The sequence below is a fragment of the Ptychodera flava genome, chromosome 18 (assembly GCF_041260155.1).
Source record: "Ptychodera flava strain L36383 chromosome 18, AS_Pfla_20210202, whole genome shotgun sequence".
Taxonomy (NCBI): domain Eukaryota; kingdom Metazoa; phylum Hemichordata; class Enteropneusta; family Ptychoderidae; genus Ptychodera; species Ptychodera flava.
Genome location: NC_091945.1, coordinates 36,901,448 through 36,913,386, shown reverse-complemented (window position 1 = coordinate 36,913,386; position 11,939 = coordinate 36,901,448). Strand labels below are relative to the sequence as shown.

Below are 11,939 nucleotides of genomic sequence, written 5' to 3'. Positions count from 1 at the left end.
GGGTAACTCACTTGTACTGAGAGCTACTTTTGTAAGTCCTTTGCGAAATACACCCTTAAGCCTACTTGTCATATTGAAGTCTTTAGCACCACCTGTCACAGATATTAGCAGGTTAGGAGTTCCCAAATGCCACTGTTCCTTGAGTAGTTGTAAAATCTTCCTTGGTGGAGTTTCATGATCCACTCTGATATACTGCAAAGAAAATTTGATAAAAATATTCTTGAAATAGAAAAATTATACAATGTTAGAATTAATAAGATATAACTGATTTTATTTTCAATGTTAGTGATTCCTAAATTCTTTTAAAAAGCCTGTTTAATTAAATACTATCTAATGATGAAATAAATCTTACAAAGTGTCATGAATACTACAAAAGAAAATCCTATCAATATAACATTTAAACAGTACATATACGAGTAAATATTACACAGTAAAAATCATATCTACATCAAAATATTCTGGAAAATTGTTCAATGAGATAAACTTTTAATTGCATATTTTAAATAAAAAGGTGTAATCTTTAAACTGATGTGCATGCAGTATATTTTCTAGGTATTCTGTGCAATTTTCAAAATCTGCAATATATAATTAACCAGTAATAACTTGTTCATCTTTCATATCTACATACAGTATGTCCATAATAACTACTGGTACATAGAAATGGAAAACAGTTTAACCATTAAAACAAAACCAAGAAACTTTTTTCAAGTAAGGTTTTAAAATTATAATGACAGGCATAGCATCGATTGTAATATGATAAGCTGGAATCCGGCAATCTGATTGGCTGGAGCCAAGGTTTATATTCTCAACAAAAAGACCTGCGCGCTGTGTAACATTTTTGAGCTTGTACAAATTTGGAACTCCAGCTTGAGAGCTCAGCGTGCCATAATGTCAAACAAGTCTACGGTTTGAGATTGATTTTGTTAAATTTTAGTCTTGTGCAACTCGAGAAACCCACAAATTAAGTTTGTATAAGCAGTAACAGTGACGTAATTTTTTAAACTTCTTTTTCAGTGTTTTGTCAAGTAAAATTCTTCACTGGTTCAATTTGTAATCACAATATCGATGCGTTGCGTTACCATATTGTATGGAATCAACTGTGCACGCGCATGCATTCTGAAACATTCTTTTTAGAGTTTGTGTTGAGGCTAGGCTCCTGAATTTCCCTTTTTTCTTACCTCATTTGCATATTTTTCACACTGACATGTTCATTTGAACAACATCACATCTCAACCCCTTGGTCTACCTGTACACCAAATACTGTGATTGTAGATTTGGCGGTTTGGGAGCTTTTGCATGTGATGGACATACATCCGCACATGCATACATACATACATACAGACATTCAGATGCCACAGACTCACCATATAAGCTCTTTTTGGTATTTATATACATACCAAATATGAGCTAAAAAATTACCTTTGCTGGTTTGGTACTGTATCCTAGAAACTCAATCTCTCCATATGCATTGGTATTTGTTGTCTGGGTATGTGTTGATTCTTTCCATGGAGCTGAGGGGTCTGGATTAAATAAATATCTCTCTTGATGGGCTGATCTCACTCCACCACATTGACATGGTGGGTCTCTATTCAACCTGTTTTTTGTGAAAATGAACAAAAAAGTTTCAGGTATCCTTTTCTTTGAATTTTAGTTCTTTCAGTGTTACTATTATTGCAAAATTTGATTAGCAACAAAATTACAAGAGGTAATGATTACAATTTTGTAATGGAAGTCTTTCTTTGAAGCTGTGAATCTTGTCTGCAAAAGATGTCATCTCTACACATTCTACATTTGTTTCATCGGTAAGGTACAATTAAAAATACTATCTCATAATGTGATATAAAATATATTTTCATCACTATCATTTTAAAAGGTGCAAATATAATGGTAATATCATTCATGAAGTAACTGGACCTCAATATGAAATATATATATCTATAGCTGTCAAGTTTTGTCTTCATAATAATAATACCTCTTTTTGTGTTTTGAGTGGATAAATACTTTATGGTGAAGTATCTAACTTGTAACAACCTTTGATCAAGTCAGAATATTGTTGACATCAAGTTTTGCCAAAAATGCAAAACCTGTCAGATTAATCTACTTTTGTTAGTGTAGAAAATAAAGTTAAACTACTTCATATCCTGGGTGTGGTGAATCTCTCAGCTTTACCTCTGTGCGGAATCATACTTTTATTAAAATTCAACATCAACAACTGTGCATTGCTGCATACACCTTTGTGTTGTTTTCTCACCATGAACTTGGTTTTTCTGGCTTTACTTCAGTGTAACGAATACATTCTCGTAATCTAAAGTTATTGTGCATCCATGATGGGTTAGCCTGGAAAATTAAAAGTGATAATTCATTAGTGACACTCTAAGAAATCTCTTGACACTGGTGATATAGAAGTTAAATCTGCTACTTAAGAATTCATACATGCAATTGTAAGAAAGTTAGTAGATGAATAGTCATGTAGGGTGGTTACACAACTGTTGTAAGCATTATAAATCACTTGGGACCATTTAATGATCCAATACAATACAGATGGCACTGAGATCTGATATCGGCACCTTTACAGGATTATCAGTTATATCCTCATTAGCTTTTTTAATCTCCGATCGATTTTAGTCCGAGAGAACCAATAAAAGAGTCATCATTTGACAGATATCTGAATGAAATTCCCCTGAGTATGACTGATTAATATGTTCACTTCACACAGCTTTTGTCTGTTGATTTGAATAACCAGGTGATTTGAAAAATTATGCGCCACCACAACACATGGTGCAACCATTAGACAATTTCAAGGTTATTTAAAAGTATCTGAAGAACAGACATTTCACGTCTGTTGATAAAGAGAGATCGATTCAGAAAAGAAAGCTGAGGTTTTCAACACAGAGAACTCAGGGATTGTTTATGGCAGACCAAATTGAAGGATAAATATTTGCTGTTGTTATGTACCAGCAGTTCTTTGTGTTCACTCTTTCAGTATTGTTGTCATTGCAAGTAATTGTACCAGAACCCTGGGCTTACATAATACGTACCATATAACAGGCCTTGCTTTGAATCAAATATTGCCCAAAATGAAATATCACAAATGTTGTCATTTCCCCATGCTCCAACTCAAACTTCCTAACCACAACTTATGCGTTAATATAGTCATACTCTATGTATACCAGTCCAGAGTGTGGTACAAGCATGAAAACGGTATAGAAACTTAGAATACAGCCCACAGCAGTATAAAATTAGGCAAGCCAAAGAACATCTGTCTACAACCTAGTGATCATTTTCTTTACATGACTTTCAATGACAACAATGAAACAACAAGGATAAACACAAATAAACAACCAATAACAAATCAATTTTTTTAAAATTCTTTTTGCCATTAGCAACATAAATAATGCCTGGGTGCATTACAGCTTCACTTGATGAGTTAAGAAAGTCGCTGAAATAAAATGAAATCAACAAATACACATGTTAAAGACAGGAGTAAAGTAACATTAGATTTTGGTATAAAAAGGGAAAATTATGAAAGAACACATAGTGTATGATATGCATGTACAGCCTTGACTGACAGACCACCACTTGAAGCATTACCACACATACTGAATTAGAGACATAGCAGAGTTAGTTATGTTACTACAATCATGTATTAAAAACCAATAAGTAATGTGAATCCCATATCAATATTGTTAAGACACAACATAGTAAGAACAACTGAAACCTCCATATTAGTGAATCACAATTTCACCAAGCCTAACACACCTTGATGACACAGTAGTTTACAATATAATGTGGTCTCATAAGTCAAATTTCAGCAAAATTTAAAGTACTCAGAAGGAAATTTATCTACACAAACCACGAATTTAGGTAACAACACAAACAAGATACTGTTTATGACATTTCTTCACCAAAATTTTGCATATCTCTTCACAATGAAATTAATCATAAAATAAGATTGGTATAAAACTTTATAGGGACAACTCTTTACAATTACTGTGGGGTAGTTTGCCATACTTATACAATGAGCTTTCTAAATATTCAAAATAACAGTAAAAAATGCAACATTGCATATATTGAAATAATATGCTGAAATACTGCACTTTATGCAACCTTGACAATAATTAGTACACATGTTAGTTTAATTTTGTGAGCAATATGAAATGTAATGTAGTACCTATACATCCATTACAAACTCAAAAGTACCATTTCTGATAGATTTTAGTTTGAAATGGATGTATAGATACTATAGAGTGATATAAGATACAAACCTCCTGTTACAACAATGGAGCAAGAAAAAAAAAACAGAAAAAAATAATCAAATAAAAAATTCAAATATGTTGTTACCATGCAGACAAGTTTGTTTAAATGTTACTTTCATATTATTATTTTCAAAATTTGATTTGTAAAGTTTACTATAATAATACTGCAGGATGCGTGTAGGATGCAGTAATATCTCAATTGTGACTCAGACTTTTAATAGTTAAAGTATTTTACTTTCTATGAAAAGACTATCTATCATAAAAAACATGACTTTTCAGAAATCAAAAAGTCAGCCTTTGCAAACTAGTTTTATCTGAAAACTTCAAGAAAATGTTAAAGCAGTTTTGGTAAAATCTTTCCAGGAAACAGAAATAATTGTTCACTAAAATTATTTGGTATGGCATTAAAGTTTTTTGTTTGTTTGTTTGTTTTGTTTTTTTTCTGTACAAAACACAAGAGATATTTCATATGGACATTGTACAATCTACATGTAGCCTACACTGACATACTACTGGTATATGGTGAAGGTTCTTAAATGCTATAAAACAATGACAAGTTCTCTAGATTTTCATTCAGAACACTTGTTAATATTTGCATCTTCCTTCTTTATGGCTGTGATATCGCAGTGGTGTTGTAGCATCTAGTGATCACACTCTGGTCAAGGGTCATTGCCATAGAACCACTGTGAGCCACCCAATAGACCTTTTTGGTAGTTTACTACAACACCGATGCGTGTCGCTGATTTAGCTTGCAAAATAATGAAATATATTAGTCACGATCAATAGATGCCACTGCACCGCTGCGATATCACAGCTACCTTCTTTATCATATCATAATCATATCACTAATTTGGCACAATAGCAAAGATCAGGGTTATTTAATCCTCTTTCTACCAGGCTCCATAGACAAAATAAATATGTAAATACAACTTGGGGCTTTCTTGTAACACATGTGTCCATGACTTGGAGATTTGTGTTTCACTTTTGTTTATCAATGCAATGAGAGCAGTTCATTCTTTAATGTTCTCAAACCCTCTCCTATCGAGATTCTAAACATTAAATTGATACAGGGCTAACTTCTGGACTGTCAGTAATTCCAATGATCATAAACATTTAAATGACATAACATGTCCTAATCTTTATTCCAAGACCTCATCAACAATTTACAATTCAACTTAACACTGTATCTCATAGAAAACAAGCATAAAATTATATCTTTGTTATGTTCACTTGACAAAATATACACGGATCTTTGCAACTAAAATTAAAGTCCAAAAATGTACGCCAAAACAAGAAATTCAACCCAACCCAACCACTCTCTATTGAATACATGGAGCAGTTTACCTCCTCAATTCTGACATTGATTGAACTTCCAGATGCAGACATCCGCCGTCGTCTCATTCCCAATGGTGCTACTTTCTTCTTCTTCACCAAATCGCCATTCTTTTTGGCGGAAGATGTACGTTCAGACATTTTGATTTGATAATCAGCCTCTCTTGGCTTACTACAACAACCTGTAAATAACATTAAAAATAAGGATAGCACATCAGTGTGTTTATGAAGTATTTGATGGCAATATAAAGTCTATAATTTCAACAAAAACCAAATGAAATGCAACACAAATTTACAAAGTTGTTCATTACAAGCCATCTCACGGATTTTAGCACAAAATACAATAACCACACCCTCTGAATAAATTCATATGGAATTCTTGCCTCAGGCTTGACTATACATCTAATTTTATGATTAAAAAGCCTATTATACCTTACAGATGGCCATTCATATGACAAAGAAAAAATGTATACTACTTCGAAAATTAAAAATACATAAGAAAGCCAACAATGTTATTGGCAATTGCTAAAACTTTGCATCCATAATGAAATTTATCTAATGTTTGTTGTAAAATAAAAATTAAGGAATGTCTAGTACTTTTAAAGAATATCAACAACTTCCTTTTTTAAAGTTAATCTTTCCATAACATCTTGTACAATAATTTTGGACATATTATGAATTCACAATCAAATGCCTTGCCATCCATTGCATTCAATACAGCAACTTACAATGTGCCTTAATCAATTCTATGAAAATTACACACATATGATATTTAACCATGGTATTCAATTATTTGGTTATTGTTTCAAATAAGGGCTACGGTATTAATCTTTCGTTGCATGTGAAAAGCAATGAATAGTGAATTGTTAAATCTTTGCTCAAGACCTGCTTGTATGCATGGTATCCTTGGAAGCAGTAAGTGGTTTTTCATGTACAAGCACTGTCAAGATTTCCCAGTCTGTGAATTCACAGATATCCATAAACACAGAACACAACTTATCAAATATCACAAATAATATTAGATGATATCATAAAATGGGAATTATTTTCTCTTAACAAAATCATAAAGCCTATTCTGATTCATTCGACTTTGGAAAATGACATCACAAAATGGTGCTTTTCTCCTTTCTAAATAAGTTTAAGTTTATACTTATAAGAATACACTTTTATGTTTTTTAAAAACCAAAGAATTTTGCTACCAGGTGATATACATACAAATTGTGGAAAGCCAGTAAATAAAACAAGATTTTTCCGCTTTTCAAGAGGCAATATAAAACAAAATTTCTCAGCCAGGTCACAGATAATTGCTGAATACCTAATATGATATCAGGTCAGTGTGTGCTTAGCTATGACCTGTGTGTAACATGAACTAGCTTGTACAAAAATTTCTGCGTAATTTCTGTGTAAGGTATAACTTTGACACTATAAGAAGAAAATGAATACAATAATGGATAGTTGGGTGTTGATATTTAGTTTTTGCAAGATTAAATTAAATATGAAACTTTGAAAGAAAGACTTTCTGATGATATGTTGGGTAACTGAAAATTTTGCAATCACTGTCCCAGTTGGTTGATGCTTTCACAACCATGTGATAAGGTGGTGGTCCATGATCTCTGGTTTTCAGATTAGTATCTACTCCACTAAATCAATCCCAGGTTTGTTTCAGTGTTACATTTGCTTTATCATTCTCTGTCAACAAAAATTTATTCCAACTGTTTATCACCTTTGGTGTACTTGACACACATTGGATACTGCAAACAAAATGTTGGGTATCAACTATTGGGAATTGAGCGCAGTCCTAGAAGTGCATTCAATCTTGAGTAAACAGTTTTATATGATCAACATAATCACTCAGCGTAGTTTTCAGACCAAAAGTCTATATTATCTTATCAGAAAGTAATGTTTAATAAAAGTAAGATATCATCAATGATTCAGTGCCGATGATATGAACAATATTGAAATGCAAATAAACAAAAAAAGCATTAACTTTATCATTCTCTGGCACACTCTACATGTATGAGTCTGAAAATGCTGATTTGCGCCATTGTCGTTGATTCTCACCATTCTCACAGATGCTATCATGGCATTAATCAACATAAAACAATATAGCATTTTACAAATTTTAGCATAGAGCAATACAGTAAATATAATTTTACAAAATCTTTCTGCCACACTGCATCGTTTGATCATAGCATATAGTTTGTAGACATAACAGCTACTACAAGTACAACCGTCAACTGCTGAGCTTAAAGTTTCAAACAGTAGGCTTAACCATTATGGACTAGGATTAAATATACACCTGGAGATTCACTCTGGGGTTTGCAGAACATTTGATTGACAGTGACTGTCAATGCATGAACAATCGTTACTTGTATAACTTCTCCCATAACATCTGCAAAATGTTGGTATAAAGCATGTCAGATTTCAAAACTAAGCTCTGTAATCGAGAGTTGATGTATTTATGATGAAGACAATTATTAGTTGTTATGACTTTTTGTAGACAACAAACTCATAATGCAAGATTTTCTGGAGCTTTGTCCCTGAGTTGCTTGGTCGGAGCATTCTGCATAATGAGCATCACTACTATCTTACTCTTTTTCATAGCCCATCCACCCCTTTAAGAATAGTACAAGATTACATTACAATTGAATCAAAAGTGAAAGTTTTTCTCCATAAGATTGTCACACATAACTGTTTCAAGTGCCTCAAACCTGAAGAAAGGAACAAGGCTCTAATACAACATAGATGTACAATTTACCTAAATTATGACATCTGTGCTAATTGTCAAACTTCATTTCAAACTTCCTGAAACATCCTTCTTTCCTACTCAAAAGAATCACTTACCCACCAATACATGTCCATGGCATTTGACTGAAAAAAACGCCAGTATGCCATATGGAGATTTTCTGTCAACCTTGAGGCATGGTTTCAACAATTGGTTTGTACTATAAATATCCCCTGTGCAATACAATGGCTTTACAGCAATACAATGGTATAAGTGAAACCAACAGCGTATTATAAATTTCTAAACCTTTCTCAGTAGAAGGATGGTTTCCAAACATGATTTGTAAATATGGGGTTTATGTAAGTTTTGGTGTTTTACAGGTACAATTCAATAGAGCTAAATACGGTATCTTTTGATGGCTCTATGTTTTGCAGCAAAACATGGAGCCATTAAAAGATATTTTTGCAGACTTTGCAAAGTCTTTTCAGTATAAACTATTGGGTGTTGATAGCAAAACCCATTTGCCACTGATAATGAAACATTGCAATTGGCCGTCAGATATGTAGTAAGGGGTGGACCATTTGATATCCTGGGGAGTCTGGAAGATTGATGAGGTAGCATTATTTTTCTCTGATCCATTGTACATTTTCCCAACTCTCCCCCTTGTTTTGTTTAGCCTTCTCTGGCTGATTTTTTTTTTATTTGCCGGGAATCTTTTTTTTTTTTCGAAAATCTTCCAGACATCCCCCAGATATCAAATGGTCCAACCCAAACTGTGTGATTCCGTATAATGGCAATCTGCAACAGCTTTGTTATATTATAAATATTCATATATTTCAGTAAATATCAGTAGCCCTCTAGTGGGGTACCTTCATCTAAAAAGTCTGTACCTAATGCACCTCTTTGGTCATATCTGAAAACATATTTTGTTAAATTATTCAGTTATGAAAGACATTAAACTGTTCACTCCAAGTCCCTGTAAACAGCCCGACAATCACAATTCAATTTCATAACAATGGTTTCGGACCAATCTATGGTGGTACAAGGGTTTAATCTTAGGGGCAACAACAGCTTTAACTTTTGAGAACATTTACATCAGTTTTGCTGTAGAATCTATGTTTTCTTCTCCCTAAATTACATAAAAACCAAAGTATTATCTATGTAAACACTACGCATTGAGTGCCATATGCAATGTTTGTTGACAAATGAAGCCTAAACTAAAATTCTTTTGTAAATAGGCAATTATTAGCTATTGGCACAGTAAGGATATCATGTATTTGAACACTAAACATTCAAGCAAAAAGAACGTAATTTATAGAAAGATAAATATAGTGGACAGTATCTAAAGTTAATTGAACTTTCATTTAAGTTAGTTATCATGTTTTATCAATCAATCAAGCAAAAATATTTTTAATGTGCCAAAATTATTACGTAATTATTCTCAGAGGTGTGTTGAGTCAGAGTACATTATATATGCCTGGCAAACAAATGAGTCTTTATGTTTGAAGCTGTTCACAGTGGATGCTTATTGAATGAATTCCAAAGTCGTGGAGCCATAGATGAGAAATCTCTTCCTCCATATGTTTTGAGTCTATACGGAGGTATGCACTATTTATTTTCCAATTCAGAGTGCAATACATGACATCATCTTTTAAGAACCTGCTTGCTTTGAAATTCAGTATACAGTTTCCTAAAGCTGATTTAAGTTAGATTTCATCAAATTTACTGCTATACTGGTAAAATTAAAACTAATTATATTATCTATTGTTTGCTATATAACAAAAATAAGCAACATGCGGATTTATCTAGACAAGTCAGGGTACATTTTTAGAATTATCATAGCCAAGAATACCGCATGGGTCATGTCGGAATAACCATTGAATATACGGAAAGAATTGCGCCACAACGAACATATACAACTACCGGTTTTTCGTTCTGGATCGGTAAACTTGCAGTAAGTTACAGGGTTCACGATTCAAGAAATTTCAATTTTGTCTCCTTCTGCCCTCTCCTCCTCTTTTGACATATATGTTTATTTCCTCTAAAAATTGTTATTGTGCCCATTGTGAAAACAACAGCTGAAACAACGTCACACAAACCGGCCTACGACAATCCTGAGATTTACATGTATGTTGACATAGTTTTGGTTGGTGTAAATACATGTACCCATGGACGTGCCTCAGACGTCCATGATTTACCGTACCGTACTCATTAAAAGGGATCACAGATCTGAGATCAGCCATGGGGATCAGATTGAATCACTCTTACGAAAACAGATTTACTTGCAAAAGGTTAGTAGACCATAAAAATTACCCAGTAACTTGGTTACTTTGGAAAAGGGACTGTATTCTATTACTCAAAACGTGAACGTACCGCTACAAGGTAGCATTGACAATTCAACTCACACCATAACTCAGATCTTAAATTTTGACAAGTCAGGGCCTGCAAACCTGGTATTCCCGTAAACAGGCCTTAAAGGCCTTAATTTAAAGGCCGATACTTACTTTACCTTGTTATCGTCTGCAACGAATTGCGATCGCCAATACAGTCACGACATCTTTACTAACCACTCGACCGAAACGTGCAGTACTTTGGTAAGGCACTAAACTGCCTTGATCAGCGAAAGCAAGATGGCGATCTTTACCATATTCCCTAGCTGTCGCAATCCTAATGCTTTGCGTTGTATGCCTTGCATGATACGATACTGTTGCATTGTGGGAGTACAATGCATGCATGGGGTAGTATTTTGTTGACCTGTTGCCTCGGTGATGACATCACGGGCATTTCTCAGCTTTCACTCGGTGTCTTCCCGTACCAGTTCTAGTTGCGATATAAACCTTGAGGGTATTTTATGTATAAACGAACAATTAAACCAATTAAGTGTAACACATATGACTGTTATGTAACGAAAATTTGTCCAATTTTATGGAAGACCGGTCACGACATGCGACATGCGACCTGCGACTTCAAAACTGCGACCTGCGTCCCGCGAGTTTGAAACATGCGACCTGCGACTTCGGCATTTAGACCTACGTGTAACCTGCGACTTCACAACAGCGACCTGCGTGTTTGTCAAACTGCGACCTGCGACTTCACAACTGCGACATGCGACAACAACACGTAACGTTTCATGGTGTTTTCCTCAGTATTAGATTGGAGGCGTCTTGCGTGAACTTTAATCCTTTGAGCGCCAAAGTCTATTTTTGTCCCCTTTATATAATAACCCCTGTCAATTTTTCTCCAATTTTGCAAAAAAATTGGGAAAAACCTGTAGCCAATGAAATGTGATGTCGATTTGGTCCAAAATTATCAAAAAATTACAGAAAATCTCATACAATTGGTAAAATTTTGCACTAAAATTTTGGTGGGAGAAAATTACAGCGCTCAAAGGGTAAAACGTGGAAAGGAGATTTAACGTTCAACATCGATCAATTAATAAGCCATTGCTTTCGCTTTGGTAAATCGTTCACCAAGTCTGGCAAAACTCAATTCATGTACACACCAGTACACTCATTTTCATCTGGAGAGATAATTTTATGACGGAAATGTTGACAGTCCGTGTTAATGCATGGAAAATAATATGCTACGTGATAGGCATTTATATGTTTATATTATAATTTCAAATT

The 11,939-nt window shown here is 33.9% G+C and overlaps 1 protein-coding gene across 3 annotated transcripts in view; it reads right to left on the bottom strand.

Moving 5' to 3' along the window:
* LOC139117515 (transient receptor potential cation channel subfamily M member-like 2) overlaps nt 1-11,505 on the bottom strand; it is a 32,557-nt gene extending 21,052 nt beyond the window's left edge. The window contains exons 1-5 of one of the 3 annotated variants that reach the window (XM_070680705.1): nt 10,823-11,505; nt 5,600-5,770; nt 2,252-2,339; nt 1,420-1,594; nt 12-192 (exon numbers count right to left, since the gene is read on the bottom strand). In XM_070680705.1, coding sequence (XP_070536806.1) covers nt 12-192; nt 1,420-1,594; nt 2,252-2,339; nt 5,600-5,729 — 574 coding nt within the window. In that variant the 5' untranslated portion in view covers nt 5,730-5,770; nt 10,823-11,505. Of the gene's footprint in view, nt 1-11; nt 193-1,419; nt 1,595-2,251; nt 2,340-5,599; nt 5,771-10,817 lie in introns of all 3 variants that reach the window. The other 2 variants (XM_070680707.1, XM_070680706.1) reach the window with 2 other exon arrangements.
* Between the last annotated feature and the right edge of the window lie 434 nt (nt 11,506-11,939).